We start from the raw sequence: 16394 nt of genomic DNA, 5'->3' as shown, positions 1-16394 counted from the left end.
ATCTGAACCTCAATTATTTTTTTTGTTTATTTCCTCACCACTCATGTGGTTTGAAACTTTTGCATATTGTTTCTTCTGTTGAACATAAAACCAGATATTTCAGATACATGTTTTACACAGATGTTTTACATACAATATTCAAAGCCAAAGGTGATTCAGCTATTTTGATAGTCAGTTAACCTATGACCAGTGGTGTAAAGTAACAAATTACTAATACTCCTATAACTGCACTCTCAGAAATAAAGGTACACGATCTGTCACTGGGCTGGTACCTTTTCAAAAGGTACACATTTGTACCTAAAAGATCCATATTAATACCTCAAAGGTACATATAAGTACCTAAATATTTTAAGAGGAGCACTTTTGTACTTTTTAGGTACTAATGTGTACCCTTGAGGTATTAATATGGACCTTTTAGGTACATATTTGTACCTTTCAAAAAGCCCCCCCCCCCTCCCCCCCCCCCCAGTGACATCTCGCGTACCTTTAATTCTGAGTGTTTTTCAGGAATTGTAATTTACTACGTTTTTTTTTTTTAAATGTGTACTTTTACTCTCCCTTGAGTACATTTTTAGTGCTGTATCGGTACTTTTACTCCACTACTTCTCTTCAATCTGGAGTCACTACTTTAATTCTTTCTATGGTGATTGGCTGAAGTAGAAAAATCAGTCCTGCAATGCCTGTCCAATCAAATCACACACAGAAAGTAAATCACATCATAATGACTACCTCAAGACATGGACGATTTATAATTTAAGCAAACCTTTTGGAAGGCACAGAACGTCAACATGATGTCATATAGATGTTGTAGCCCAATGTACCCCAACATCGTGGGGAAGTTGGATTTTATTTGGAAATGAAAATCAGAACCCAACGTCAGGCTGATGTCAATGTCCAATAGTCAACCTAAAATCAACCAGATATCAACGTCTAATAATTTTACACCTTTACGTTGAGTGGACGTTACCACTGTGACATCTATCAGACGTTGGATTTTGGTCACTTTCCAACACAACCTAAAATAAATCAAATATCAATGTAATTTGACATCATTATTGGATGTCAAAATAACGTTGTCCTTAGATGCTGGCTAGACATTGAATTTCGGTCACCTGACATCATGACCTAAATCTAACCTAATATTAATGTCTTATGATGTTGTATGCCTGCTGGGAAGTATCCAAGAAGATGTCCAAAATCTTTACACGCAATGACCCAGAGACTGTTTAGATTGCATGTCACTGATGAGAAAATGAAGGATGCAGCCTTAAACAATCACTAAATGGAACGTATGAAGAAAGGAACATTCTTACATCCAAATCAGGTGAATGCTGTAGGAATTACAACAGTTTGCATATGTGCCTCCCACTTGTTAAGGGTCCAAAAGTAATTGGACAATTGGCTTCTAAGCTGTTCCATAGCCAGGTGTGTGTTATTCCCTCATTATCCCAATGAACAGATTAAAGGTCCAGAGTTTATTTCAAGTGTGTTATTTGCATTTGGAATCTGTTACTGTGAACTCTCAAGATGAGATCAAAAGAGCTGTCACTATCAGTCAAGCAAGCCATAATTAAGATGAAAAAACGAAACAAACCCATTAGAGAGATAGCAAAAACATTAAGTGTGGCCAAAACAGGGTGTGTCAGAGTTAACAATTAAGAGAAGACTTAAGCAGAGTGAATACAGGGGATTCACCACAAGATGTGAACCATTGGTGAGCTTCAAAATCAGGAAGGCCAGATTAGAGCTCTAAAAAAGCCTTCACAGTTCTGGAACAACATTCTATGGACAGATGAGATCAAGATCAACTTGTACCAGAGTGTTGGGAAGAGAAGAGTATGGAAAAGGAAAGGAACTGCTCATGATCATAAGCAGTGACGCATGGTGGTAGTAGTGACATGGGCATGTTTGGCTGTCAGTGGAGCTGGTTCTCTTGTATTTATTGATGATGTGACTGCTGACAAAAGCAGCAGGATGAATTCAGAACTGTTTCAGGTAATATTTTCCGCTCATATTCAGCCATATACTTCAGAACTCATTGGGTGCTTCAAAGTGCAGATGGAGAATGACCCAAAGCACACTGGAAAAGCAACCAAAGAGTTTTTGAAGGGAAAGAAGTGGAATGTTATGCAATGGCTAAGTCAATCACCTGACTTGAATCCGACTGAGATTGCATTTCACTTGCTGAAGACAAAACTGAAGGGAAATGCCCCAAGAACAAGCAGGAACTAAAGACATTTGCTGTTGAGTCCTGGCAGAGCACCACCAGGAATGAAACCCAGCCTCTGGTGATGTCTATGCGTTCCAGGTTCACGCTGTAATTGACTGTAAAGGATTTGCAACCAAGTATTAAAAAGTGAAAGTTTGATTTATGACTATTATTCTGTCTAATTACGTTTTGAACAAGAGGGAGGCACATATGCAAACTGTTGTAATTCCTACAGCGTTCACCTGATTTGTATGTAAAAACCCTCAATTTCAAGCTGAAAGGCTGCGGTTAAGGCGCATTTTGTTTAATTCATTTCAAATTCATTGTGTTGATGTATAGAGTCAAAAATGTTAGAATTGTGTCGATGTCCAAATATTTATGGACCTAACTCTATATGAATATGCTCTGTATTTGTTTGATTTTCATTTAAGTCCAGCATTTTGCTTGAGTGGATTTTAACATCAGTTCATTTAGCAAAGCAGCCCAGTGTTTTATATTCTCTGTCTTTCTCTCTCTTTCCATTGTGTGTATCTCTGTCAGCAGTTAATGTCTAAAAGAGTGAATGGCTCATGGATGGGGTCTGTCTCTGTCCCATCATCCATCCCTCATGCCTTCCGCTCACAGCTATCCCCATCTGCTGACCTCAGCATTGCTGTCTTCCTCATCATCACAGGTCAGTTATCTGTTTTGATTATTTCATCATTTAATTATTTAATTTAGTTATTAATGATTTTTAGCTATTATTATTATTATTATTTTATAATAATTATTATTATTGTTGTTGTTATTATTATTGCTTAATATATAATCTCACTTGACAAAGTAATGTTTTTCTCTCAGGTGTAGTGTCAGTAATTGGGAATGGGTTAGTATTGTTGGTTTATGGTCAGAGGAGAAAGAAGCTCAGAGCGCATGAGATGATGACCATCAATCTGGCTGTGTGTGATTTCGGCTACAGCCTGCTGGGGGCGCCATGTATCGTCATCTCGAGGTACCACCACTGCACATTAACATTTATGGAGCAGAGTACTCACAAATACATAAGAGCACTTTTTTCTAAAGCCTGCATTAGTCTATCACATAATATGCATCACTTGCTCTTGTGATTATCATCCCTTTGTGTCTTCTGCAGTCTCTGAGTGTCAGCAAAGGCCATAATGTTTTGTCAGTGAAGAAAGAAGATTGACTATTGAAATCTAAGCCATCTGATGTGACTTGATGAGGAGATTTAAAATTGAACAAATAAAACATTTTATATGTGCTTTATAGTTCTCTGAATGAAAGATGATGAAAATTAAAACAAAAATCCTATGAAACTCAGAGCCAGTTTTTCATGCCATTTGGATTAGAATACATTTTTTAAGGTGCCAAAAGAGTTACACACTTGTGACCGGGGCCGGACCACAAAAATAGTTCCACAGGTATATTTTGGCAGTAGTAAATAATACATGCCCACATAGCAAAATGTCTCTGGCCCAGCTCTGGCCCACATGATCAAGTTTTGCTTAGCTCACATGCCGCAGTGAATCACCAAATTATGGGCCAAACATGGACCATATCTGCGTAAAGTCTCAACCAGGTTAATAACTCATAACTGGGCCTGAACTGGGCCAGATAGGTTTGGTGTGTCACAATTCCAATGAAATTGATAAACCCATGAAGCAATACTTTAGACACACTATGAACGTGTTTTTTCTCAAAGCGACCTGATTGGTGGAATTTTGTTCTTTACTCAAAAATAATAAAATGTAATTTAAATATGGGTCAAGACAGCCCAAACTTATGTGATTCACAAATCAATTTTTAACAACTGGGCCAACTACTACATTTTACATCTGGCCCAAATCTTGTGTGCCATCTTAAAGACGGTGCCACCTCTGCCAAACCCGGGTCATGTTTGGCCTACATGCTGTAAGCCAGTGCTGAATAAATGCCTCTTGTGCCGAATTCTTTGCTACCTAGGCACATCTGATAAAATTTTGATTTTTCTTTTATACCAAAAATCATTAGATTAAGTAAATATCATGTTGGAGAGAGACATAGAAAGAGACAGATGTTTTGTGAGCGAGGACCCAATTACAGAATGAGTTAAAAGGCGGTTTATTGATAGGCTAGGGAAAAAGGGGTGAGGTAAACAATAACTGATCAACAGTTATACATGATGAATAGTATAGGAGAGCCCTGCTGGCAACAGACACAAACCACAGATGACTATAGGCTGCAAACTGAAGAAGTAACCGGGCCAGGCAAGAGGTGGATGTTTTGGATGGAGAAGAGCAGAGCACCATCTAGAGAAAGAAAAATTCTGGGCTGTGGTAGAGTTAGGGTGTGAAGAAGCCCCAAAGAAGTATTTCCACCCAGGGTGTTGCATGCCCAGAGAGGAGCATGGGGGTGGATTAGTGATGGCCCAAAAATTGTGCTACATGAGTGCATCACTGCCAAGGTCTTCTGAACCATTCCGGAGGACCATGTGCACCCATTTGTTCAAACATTGTTTCCTGAAGGTGCTGCAGTGTATCTTAATAATAATGCACCAATACACATAGCAAGACTGGTGACAGTGGTTTGATGAACATCAAAGTGAAGTGAAACATCTCCCATGGCCTGCACAGTAACCAAAACTAAATATTATTGAGCCACTTTGTGGTGTTTTGGAGGAGCAAGTCAGAAAACAATTTCCTCCACCAGCATCACATAGTGACCTGGACACTATTCTGCAATAAGAATGGCTCAAATGCCCTTCTGGCCACTGTGCTGGACTTGTCTCTGTCATTCCCAGAATTGATGCTGTATTGGCTCCAAAAGGAGGCCCTACACCATACTTATGATTTATTGTGGTCTAAAACCAGGCATTTCAGTTTCATTGTCCAACCCCGTATACATATTCAAACCATCAAAACATGTCTTTGGGTAAAGGAAGATATAGAAAAATACATTTTGTGAAGAAAAAAAATAAATCTTGGTTATCTTTGTTCAGTATACATAGTGATGTTATATGGATAAAAAAAAACAACAAATGTAGTATTTGGCTTGTAGACTTAACAACCACAGTTCATAAAGAATTGGCAATCTTTAGTGTTAGAAAAAATTAACTCAGAAAACCCTTGGATCTGCACAATCTGAGGCTTCTTGAGGATATTTTTGAATTTGCTGTCCTCAGGATTTTGCTGCTGCTATAAACTTTCACTTCTCCTATTTGTCTTCCTCAGTCTGTCCCATGCATGGATTTTTGGTGAAACAGGATGTATATGGTATGGGGTTCAGGGCTTTGTTTTTGGGATTGGATCTCTCATCACCACCTGCCTCATTTCCCTTGACCGCTGCTTTAAGATCTGCAGCTTTCGATATGGTAATTCTACATTCTACTTGTAGAAGTAGTATAATTTTATGTTTTGATGTATGCACATTTTTGAGAATTACTATTCTATGGTTAATTCTAGGTTACTAAAAAAAAGTATATAAGGAAAATACATTAGAAAGATTATACTAAATGCATTTAAGTCTGCAAAGTAAAAACTATTGCTTTTATAAATTAATCTTTACTAGATTGTTGTGACCAGCTGTTGAGATGAATTTGTATTCACTACAAATTTTCAATAAAGCCTTAACCTGTTATTTACATTTAAGTAGTTAAAATGAAATAAAATGAAATTATTAGTGCTGTTTATTCAAACAATTAACCCTGATTATTTATTCATTCATTCATTTTCTTTTCGGCTTAGTCCCTTTATTAATCTGGGGTCGCCACAGCGGAATGAACCGCCAACTTATCCAGCACATGTTTAACGCAATGGATGCCCTTGCAGCCGCAACCCATCTCTGAGAAACATCCATACACACTCATTCACACACATACACTATGGACAATTTAGCCTACCCAATTCACCTGTACAGCATGTCTTTGGACTGTGGGGGAAACCGGAGCACCCGGAGAAAACCCACGCAAACGCAGGGAGAACATGCAAACTCCACACAGAAACACCAACTGACCCAGCCGAGGCTCGAACCAGCGACCTTCATGCTGTGAGGCGACAGCACAACCTACTGCGCCACTGCGTCGCCCTAACCCTGATTAATCTCATCCAAAATATGTTTATATTTACAAAATATATTTGTGCATACTTTGTATACTTTTGTGTATATTTGCATGAGTATACTGTTTAAAACATTGTATAAATTGTGTGTGTGTGTATGTATATGTATATATATATATATATATATATATATATATATATATATATATATATATATATATATATATATATATATATATATATATATAGTTCACATGTACACATGTACATGTCATTCAAAGTACTGTTTTTTTTCTCTGCAAAGAAAGAACAGTACATGTTGAGAATACTATATCACTCTAGTTGGTTTGCAAAATATATTATAATATAATTGCTATAATTACAGTCTGACTCCTTATATATAATTATATAAAGATATATGACTGAGATTCAGGTGGATTTAACAGTGAAAGGTTACATGGAGTTGTAAAGCTGAACAGAAAGGTTATATATTTTATATATATTTTGCTGACTTATATACTTGCATTACTTAAAATGTTTTGAGAAATGTTCAAGTCCTGAGAAAAAATGTCATGTGTTGAAATGCTAATGATGTCATACAACCTTAATTTCCAGTTTGTTTTTTATAAAAACACAAAGACGTTTTATATGTTGTGCATTTTATTAGACTGCACAGAACAGCAATATAACAGAAAATTAAAATATACTGTATTATTAAAAAAAAAACAGCACCGCTTCTTTCTCACATGATCACAACCGGAAGAATTGGAAGCAATTGACTGTGGCATAATAAAAGCTCTGTTGCTTTCATGCCCTGCCGCACTTGTCTCTCATCAGCAATTGCTTCACCAATCTCCTTTCACACAGCCATTAACAGTCATCAAACTACCGCTGTATCCAAAATTGCACCTTATACCCTTAAATAGTGCACTATTTAATGCACAGTGGATATTCTACTCAATCAAGCCCACAATGCACCGCAATAACAAATGCACAACATATTAATTTCTCCATCTGACGACAAGATGGCATCCTCATAGATATTGGTGTAAGTTTTAAAATAAATTATTATTAAATTTGTATTATTTTTTGTATACATGAAAAAATCGAAATACTTTGTTTCTAGGTAGCTCGCTTAGTATTAAATAGCCAAACTAGGGTCTGACGAAGAAAGTGAAAGTATAATCTTGTGCTGCTGGGATTTATCAATCAGCAAAGTACAAACAAAATGGCATCCCTTCTGGTGCACTCATCTTCAATCACTCCTTTATGTGGACTATATTAGTGGACTTGCGTATTGTACATAAATTAGGGTATAGGGGGTGATTTCCGATACAGCCTACAGCTTTGTTTTTTGTGAATACGTACCCACTAGTGACCAAAATTACATACTGTGCCTTTAACACAGCTAAAAAAAAAACATCAAGCCTGTATATTTCAGTCTTTTTTGTAGCAACTTGTATGAAGCCATCAAGCTTGTTCATCAATTTCTTTTTGTCTCAGGTCAGTGGGTTGAAAGAAAACATGCCTCTCTGTCTGTCGCTTTGGTTTGGATCTATACATTGTTCTGGGCCTCACTTCCCATGTTTGGCTTTGGTAGTTATGGCCCCGAACCGTTTGGAACCAGCTGCACCATAAACTGGTAATCAACCACAGCCATTAGTAACACTGTAAAGGGGTTGCAAACCTATTCCCCAATGGTGTGTGGGTGTTTTAAAATTGCATTCTCAAAGGATGAGTTTTCACTTTTCAAGTGTAGCGTGGGTAAAAACTATTATTTCACCCACAAATAACCACAACCCAGAAATAAATGTCTCTATGACTTCATGCATCTTTCCTGTGACAACAGGTGGAGGATGAAGTCATCACTTACTGATAGAGTCTATATATTCCTGATCCTGTCCCTCTGCTTTGGAGTTCCTACCCTTATTATCATCGCCTCATACCTTGCTATCCTAATCAGGGTGAGATATTATGATTTATGAAACACGAATAAGAAACATGAAACTATTAGGCATGTCAAGATCAGTTGATTGATTGTTATTTGACTTATTGTTGACGGATGGAGAACTTTATAAATGTTGATCCAGTATTGTATGATTTCAGGTGTATTGGTCTAGTCGCATTTTGGCTTCAATCCCTTCATCAACCGTCACTCACAACAGCAAAGATCTCCGACTGACAAAGGTAAGTCCTCCTTATTAATAATACCTTTGCTTAAACTCACAGAGCCCATTCATTATTTATGAGAAAGAAATAATTTTTTAATGAATTGGTGAGTTTGTATAAAAATTGTACTATTTGATTTCTACAAAAACATAAGCAGACAGTAACAAAGACTATAGAATATACAAGACACGTCACTCGTATAGTTTTGAATGGGGGAAAGTGTAACGATCAATATGGCGAATAAACCCCTGCCTACTAGTACAGGAGCCAATCATTGATATGGACTGACATTTCTCTAGGGGAGAAGCTCGGACCAGACTTGTGCTTTTATGACCGTTTTTGTGGTCAACAAACACACTGGAATCTCAAATCTCGAATACTTGCTTCACACACAAGAAATATATCCACATAAAGCTTGAAATCTGTACTTTTAAATGAGCCCTTACACTTGAAAACAAAAGTTTTTTTTGTTTTGTAATCTATATAAAACGAACATGAGGGAAAGTTCGTCCTGTCAAATGCACATCACATGACAGCAACTGCTTCTGCCTTGCACAGTTTAGTTCCAACCCTGCTCCAACACACTTATCTGTAGATTTCAAACAAGCCTAAAGGACTCAATTAGTTTGATCAAATGTGTTTAATTAGGGTTGGAACTAAACTGTGCAGAGCTGCTCCAGGAACTGAGTTTAACACTTGTAAACTACTCGATTGTCCAAAAAAGTTGTCAACAAATAGTTATTTTCTCTTATTTCTGGAGGAGTTTCACCATCAAGACCAAGTTATGCATTACTTCTGAAGACCAGTGGGATCTGATGAAGCATTATTTAGTGGATAATCATGTGTAACACAGCCATAAATGAGGTTGGTGTCGTTGGTGGAGGTTGGATCTCGTTCTTTTCGAGTGTGCATGTGCATTAGCTTGAGACAACCTGAAAAAAAATGCAGATTTTGTTTGATTTGAACGTTTAGAAACAAAACTTGTAAGACAGTTGTTGTTTAATTTTATTGGTGATTCCAAATATGGGTCACACTTTATTTTGATGGTCTGTTTGTTAAATTTAAGTTACATTGCATCTACATGCCAACTAATTCTCATTAGATTATAAGTAGACTGATAGGTTGGGGTTAGGGTTAGGGGTTAGGGTTAGTATAAGTTGACATGTACTTGCAAAGTTTCTTATAGTCAGTTAAATGTCTGTTGAAAGAGCAGTATCAACAGATATTAGGCAGACAGTCTACTAATACTCAAATAGACTATCAAAATAAAGTGTTATCCAAATATGTAATGTAATCATAAGCTTGGCAAACAGTTTTGGAAAATTTGATGTTTCCCTAATCAGACAGAATGCCCAAGCATACTGCCCGGGAGGAGTTTCAAAGATGGCTGCCGAGAGAAATGGCTTGCCTTAAATTGACTTTGACTGGACATAAACAAATCTAATGCTTATCAGACTGTATATATAAATTGGCGATTGATAGACCAAAACGTAAAATGTTATGTTGCAAGAGTCCTGAAGAGTGTATTGGTTATAGTAACTGTTCACAAAAATGTCTTAGTCACTGATTTATCACATTACAGGGAAATGAACCACCAAAGTAAGCATTTCCTTCTGTGTAGTCCCTTTATTCATCAGGGGTTGCCACAGCAGAATGAACTGCCAACTTAGCCCTTCCAGCTTCAACCCAGTACTGGGAAACATCCATACACACTAAATGAATTAAACAAAAAATAAATGCATAAGAAATAAAAGAAAATAAACATCTGTGATTGAGAAACAAACATCTATGACTATTGACAAATAATTTCATCATGAAAAAATATTTTTAGTACTTTTTTAAATTTGAAAGTTAGTTTTATACATTTATGATTCTCTAGGGTATATAAAATGGTCACTCTTTACAATAAGGTTCCATTATTTAATGTTGGTTAATATATTTACTAACACAAACAAAAAATTAACAATACTTGTTCATCATTTATTAATCATAGTTCAACATTTACTAATGCATTATTTAATTATATATTGGTGCTTTTTAACATTAGTTAATATACTGTGAGTTAACCATAACTAACAAGGAGCAACTGTATTTTTTATTAACTAGCATAGATTGTTCATTGTTTGTTAGTGTTAGTAAATACATGAACTAACATTAACTAATAGAAAGTAGTTGTAAAGTGTTACTGAAATAATTTATAGGTTTTGAATGAGAGATACCTTAAAGGTAAAGTTCAAAAAAAAAGAACATTTACTCACCATTTACTCACACTTAAGTGGTTTTAAACTCATTCATTCATTCATTCATTCATTCATTCATTCATTCATTCATTCATTCATTCGTTTTCTTTTCGGCTTAGTCCCTTTATTAATCAGGGGTAGCCTCAGCGAAATGAACTACCAACTTATCCAGCATATGTTTTACGCACTGGATGCCCTTCCAGCCGCAACCCAACACTGAGAAACGCCCATACACTCTTGCATTTACATACATACACTATGGCCAGTTTAGCTGATTCAATTACTTTTGTTTTTCTAAAAAATGCAAACATGTACATCCATATTTCTTACATATTATTGTAGCACAGTTTGTGTTGAATACAAAAAAATACATGTTGGCCAATACTATGTAATAAGTTGCTGAAATAAGCACAAATGTCATGGCATGTCAAAACATTATAGGGGCCCCCAAATCACCTCAGACTCCAGAGGTTTAACCAGTTTTTGAAACTTCTTGTTGCAGATCGCAGCAGTGGTGTGTTCCTCGTTTCTGATTGCCTGGACTCCATATGCGATTGTTTCGCTCTACTCTGCTGTTATGGCCAGAGAGGAACAGCCTGTGGAAGATGGGGGAACAGCCATCCCGGGTGGAATAGCAGGAACAGGGATTGGCCACGGTGGAGGGTTCCCTGATGTATTTGCCTTTCCCTTCCTCATTAACTGGACCTCTTCAGAGCAATTTGGAGATGTCTTTGGCTCCTGGAGGAACATGACCTCAAGTCATTCCCATTCAATAGGGCATCATGGTTCAAATGTCCATGGTTCTGGACATGGAGGAACAGGTGGACACCACTCACTTTCTGAGTCCATCTTGAAACCAGAGTTCTCACTTATCCCTGCTATTTTTGCCAAGTCTCACTGCATGATAAACCCCTTCATCTACCAGATCATGAACCGCGACTTCAGGGAGGATGTGTATGATCTCCTGTGCATTCGAGGAAAAGATGGAGAGAGAAGGAGGACAAGAAGCACAGACGGAAGCGATTCTGATGGTCAGATCTATCTATCTATCTATCTATCTATCTATCTATCTATCTATCTATCTATCTATCTATCTATCTATCTATCTATCTATCTGTCTGTCTGTCTGTCTGTCTGTCTGTCTGTCTGTCTGTCTGTCTGTCTGTCTGTCTGTCTGTCTGTCTGTCTGTCTGTCTGTCTGTCTATCTATCTATCTATCTATCTATCTATCTATCTATCTATGTCTGTCTGTCTGTCTGTCTGTCTGTCTGTCTGTCTGTCTGTCTACATTTTGTCTGCTTAGATGTTCATATTAATTTTATGTTTTTGTCTATGTTCTGATATTTCCACTTCTGCAGGGCACCGTGGGAGCGTCACTCTCTCTTATATCCACAGCTGGAGGAGAAGAAGCACATCAACCAGTCAGCCATCAGAGAAATGTGTGAAAAAAGAGTCCTCTCGCAAGAGCAGAGGAAAAAGAGGCTCCTGTCAGGATAATACGTCCGTCGGGTGGGCAACCTTGGATACTGCAACCTTAGACACGCAGGTCAACTTAGAAAGAGAGAAAGGAAAAGAGGTGGAAATAGAAGCCCAAAAAGATTTCAAAGAATCCCCCTCTAGCAGCTTGTTGACAGTCAAAGAGTGATGCATGCTGTCTAAATACACAGACTTAAGTGTGTGCAGTTTATGCAGTTAATTAGTTCAAAGTTTTAAGTTATGTCAAAATATTAGGTCTATATTATGTGTTATGCTTTAGCTAAAATTTTTTCACCCAATAAATGTCATGTCATGTTTTTTTTATATTTAGCCTTTTACATATTTATTATTTAATCCTGTGTTTGTATGTATAGGCTGTTTATTTATTTACTTACCTCTCGTGCATTTAAATAATGTGAGTATGTAATTACATATTATAGGCCTATTTATGTTTTTTACATCACATATATTTACAAATAACAGTGTCATGTAAATAAAATCTACAACAATAAAAAAACCTTTGACACCTTTATTTGGTAGACTTGCAGTCTCAAAATAGATTCTAAATTCTAAATCAAATGCTCCACAAGACCCAAGTACAAGAGCTATTTGTAGCAGATATGTGACGTCAACTTTGCTTTGTTATCATGATGCATGAGGTATTATCTTTTTTACCGTAAGTACACGTCTACGACAAACACAAGAAACATATCATATCATTAAGACATGTAATTCGCTTTCGTGCAGTGGTAGATGATATACAATGGTTGTATTTTTTTTTAATCACTACCAAATATATTTTTACAGTTCTGGAAATGTTAAGTAACCAGAATGAAGGGAGAGCTACTGCTGCGATTACGGTACTGTCCGCACCAAAGCGCTGCAGAGACTGGAGCATTCAAGTGTATTCAGTTTTCCAGGCAAGGAAGCCACAAGACATTAGTTCGCACCTGCTTAAATTTAAACGTATTTCGTTGGCGTTTTTACAATATAGTTTGCTTATTTGAATAGGTATTTGCATATTTCTGCGCTTTTATCGGTTGCTGCAGTGAGAGAGTCGATTCATCTTCATCAACGCCTCTTCATTCTTACTCAGCATTCACGCGCAAGCTATAATACTCTTAACTCGTTGCATAAGGCTTTAACGAGTTAAACGTGGACATTGCCGTGTCATCGGGTCGCTAAACACTACTGACCTTTAAAATCAAGCCGTTAATTGTTTTGAAAGTCAGACTTAGCTGGTGTTCATGCCCGATCTGCAGCGCTTCAGTTTTCCGTACCGTAGCATGAATTCTCCTCTCCATCATCATCATTATCAGCAGCAGCAGCAGCAACAGCATCAGCATCCAGAAGGACCCGGTCATCCCGATTCTCCCTCCAGTTTACTCCCCGAGGCTGCGGTCTTGGGAGCTCCCGATCCATCCTCCTTTTTTCTCGGAGAACATCCCGGCCCTGCTGGTGTGCCCCAATCCGCGCTTGACCTTACTGCATCTTCTTACCTGCACTTCAGTCCATCCCTCCACTGGTCCCAACCTCCTCCACCTACAGCCATGGCATTAAGAAACGACCTGGGATCCAATATCAGCGTCCTAAAGACTCTCAATCTGCGGTTCCGTTGCTTTCTGGCTAAAGTGCATGAACTGGAGAGACGCAATAAGATATTGGAGTTACAGCTGCAGCAGGCTTTAGACAGCAATAACAAGGGTGGATGCACGGATGATGGAAAGACCAAAGAAATTGGTGTGCAGACTGGCTTTATTGGGCCTATTGCTGTCCGGCCTGGGTCTTTATCCTTCCAAAACACCAACAACTCTGCCAAACGACCCACTACATTGTTTATGCCTTCTCTTACGACTGTCCTCAAGCTTGAGCCTAATAAAGCTGGTGATGAGACCACATCTGACCTGAATATCAATAGAAACCCAACTATCACAGTCAGTCTCTCAACACCCACCACTGAGCCTGCTTCGGCCAACACCAACAACTCCAATAATACTCCACATGTAAGCAGTGTCGGCACTGGGACGTCTCCAAACCCTCCTCCTCGCTTCCTCCCAGGCACTATCTGGACCTACAACCACACACGGAAACTGGGAAGTGGAACAGAGACTCGCGTCACCAGTCCTGGAGTTTCATGGGTCCACCCAGACGGAGTGGGTGTACAGATAGACACCATCACCCCAGAGATCAGAGCACTTTACAACGTCCTGGCCAAAATCAAAAGAGAGAGGGATGAGTACAAGAGAAGGTGAATATGGAGAATATAGATGATTTTTATGGCTAAATGTTTATGAGATAAAGTTTTCTACACTGTAAAAAGCAATTTTCTTAAAATATTGAGGAAATCCATTGTAACGTGGAACTGCTGAATTGATTTAAAAAGATAATTCACCCAAAAATTAAATTGAGTCCCAAACTGTGAGAATTCTGTTGAACACAAAAATTACATTTGGGATTTGTTTAGAAACCTATAAATATTGACTTTCATAGTAGGAAAAACAAAAAATATGGAAGTGAACAGGTTTCCAAAATTTGTGTTTAACAGAAAAAAAGTAACTCAAACATATTTAAAACAAGTGAAGGGTGAGTAAATGATGACAGAATTAGCATTTTTTGGGTGAACTACTGTATACCTTTATCCTTAATTTTATAATCATGCACAATTGTAATTTAATATTAAATCAATAATGCAATTCTGTAAAAAAACTTATTTATTTAAAAGTTATTTAAATGCTACAAGCGAGTTTAACCATCATAGCATGTTCAATTTGCAAACGTTTTACATTTGCTGCGTTTATCAATTTAGAGTTATTCAATTTGTTACATTTGATGTGAGTGTTAGATAATGACAATAGCATACATTCCCAATCAAAAGCTTTTAGAATAATGTCTGGAGGATCACATGACAGTGGAGTTTCATTGGATTATTGCTGTTAAAAAATCTGTTTTGTCATGACTGGTATAAGTTATATTTTAAATGAGAAAACAGTTATTTTAAACTGGTCAGTAGGGTTGGGTCCGATGGCCGATAGACATCACAGGATCCACGCCGTCGCAGCAGCAACCTTCTTGCGAAATGCTAATACGTTTTATAATGACATTTTAGAACAAAAACGATCCACATCCACACTGGCGTTTCACCTAGCATTTCTGAAAATCCCTCCTTCCACACTATACCGATGAAAATGCACATCACATGACCACACACACACACCCAAACACTCTGTCATGCGCTGCAACGTATGTGCACATCCAACACAATCTCACGGCAATTTGTAACTTTTTGATTTAGTGGCTAATTCATATGTATTCGTATGATCTAATTCGTACAATATAGTAAGACTTTCTCATCACCCAATGACGGTTGGGTTTAGGGGTGGGATTAGGTGCCACGCCTCCTTTTTAAAATCATACAATTTCATACGACTAAACTCGTACGAATTCGTACGAATTAGCCACTAAACTGACAAAACGTAAAATACTTACGTAAAATACTCATGAGATCAGGCTGGCGCATCTGAGCTCCAGCAGTCAGCGGGTGCTTTGAGCACAAAACCCCAGAAAGCAGTGCATGTCGAACAGTAAATCAAGGATGTAGCGCTGGATCGCGCCTCACTATAGTTGTTAAACATGATATTTAACTAATCTTATCTCTATCTATCGAGTCTTTTGAATTTATCAGGTAACGTGTCACAGCATCAGTACACTGCTTCAATCTTTCACTTTTGTGCTTGTACATAGTAATTTTAGCAAAAACCTCAGATACTGTTGGTTGGTTCCTGTTGGTTGTGCTCTTTTTTTTACCAACAAAGTTTGTTGACGCCATTATAACGACACAGATCACTGCTTATTTGTGCCAGAAGTCTGCGGAAAAAGTGATTGACAGGTGGTAATTTGTATGTAACATATCGTTATTTATGTTTTGGTTATGGGTAAAACAAAGACCATGCAGGTCAGGTAGTAGTTTGTAGGTCAGGCTACAAATAATTAATTCATTATAAAATAATAATTATTCATAAATAATGAATTCACTGCCGCCTACGATGCCATCATCAATCGCGATATTTCACATTAAACATTGTATGATGCCAAATTGGTCATCGTCCAACCCTACTGGTCAGCATAACGTAACTTCTAAAGTTTTTAATAATTATAATAATAATAATAATAATAGTAATAATACATGAATAAAGGTTTATATTTTAGGTCACTAATAACCAAATTTGTATAATCTTGTCAACATGCATAAAAGATGACTAAAACATA

The 16394-nt window shown here is 37.5% G+C and overlaps 2 protein-coding genes across 2 annotated transcripts in view; both read left to right on the top strand.

The window, feature by feature from the left end:
* Positions 1-2755: 2755 nt before the first annotated feature.
* Positions 2756-12338, top strand: opn9 (opsin 9). The gene is made up of 8 exons (XM_056476070.1): positions 2756-2882; positions 3050-3200; positions 5419-5558; positions 7747-7885; positions 8093-8207; positions 8350-8430; positions 11155-11683; positions 12011-12338. The coding sequence occupies exons 1-8, from the start codon at positions 2756-2758 to the stop codon at positions 12295-12297; spliced, it is 1569 nt and encodes a 522-aa protein (XP_056332045.1). The 3' UTR covers positions 12298-12338.
* Positions 12339-13053: 715 nt separating this feature from the next.
* Positions 13054-16394, top strand: part of iffo1b (intermediate filament family orphan 1b) — a 63468-nt gene continuing 60127 nt past the window's right edge. The window contains exon 1 of the mRNA XM_056475255.1: positions 13054-14376. Within this exon, the coding sequence (XP_056331230.1) occupies positions 13376-14376 (1001 nt within the window). The 5' untranslated portion in view covers positions 13054-13375. The remainder of the gene's footprint in view (positions 14377-16394) is intronic.

This window comes from Danio aesculapii, chromosome 16, assembly GCF_903798145.1.
Source record: "Danio aesculapii chromosome 16, fDanAes4.1, whole genome shotgun sequence".
NCBI lineage: Eukaryota > Metazoa > Chordata > Actinopteri > Cypriniformes > Danionidae > Danio > Danio aesculapii.
The sequence above is the reverse complement of the archived record's forward strand: the minus strand, read 5'-3'. Positions and strand labels throughout refer to the sequence as shown.

Coding starts and splice junctions, on each gene's coding strand:
- opn9 (XM_056476070.1), top strand. CDS start 2,756: ATGTCTAAAAGAGTGAATGGCTCATGGATGGGGTCTGTCTCTGTCCCA. Junction 7,886..8,092: donor ACCAGCTGCACCATAAACTG/GTAATCAACCAC, acceptor CTGTGACAACAG/GTGGAGGATGAAGTCATCAC. Junction 8,431..11,154: donor AAGATCTCCGACTGACAAAG/GTAAGTCCTCCT, acceptor TTCTTGTTGCAG/ATCGCAGCAGTGGTGTGTTC.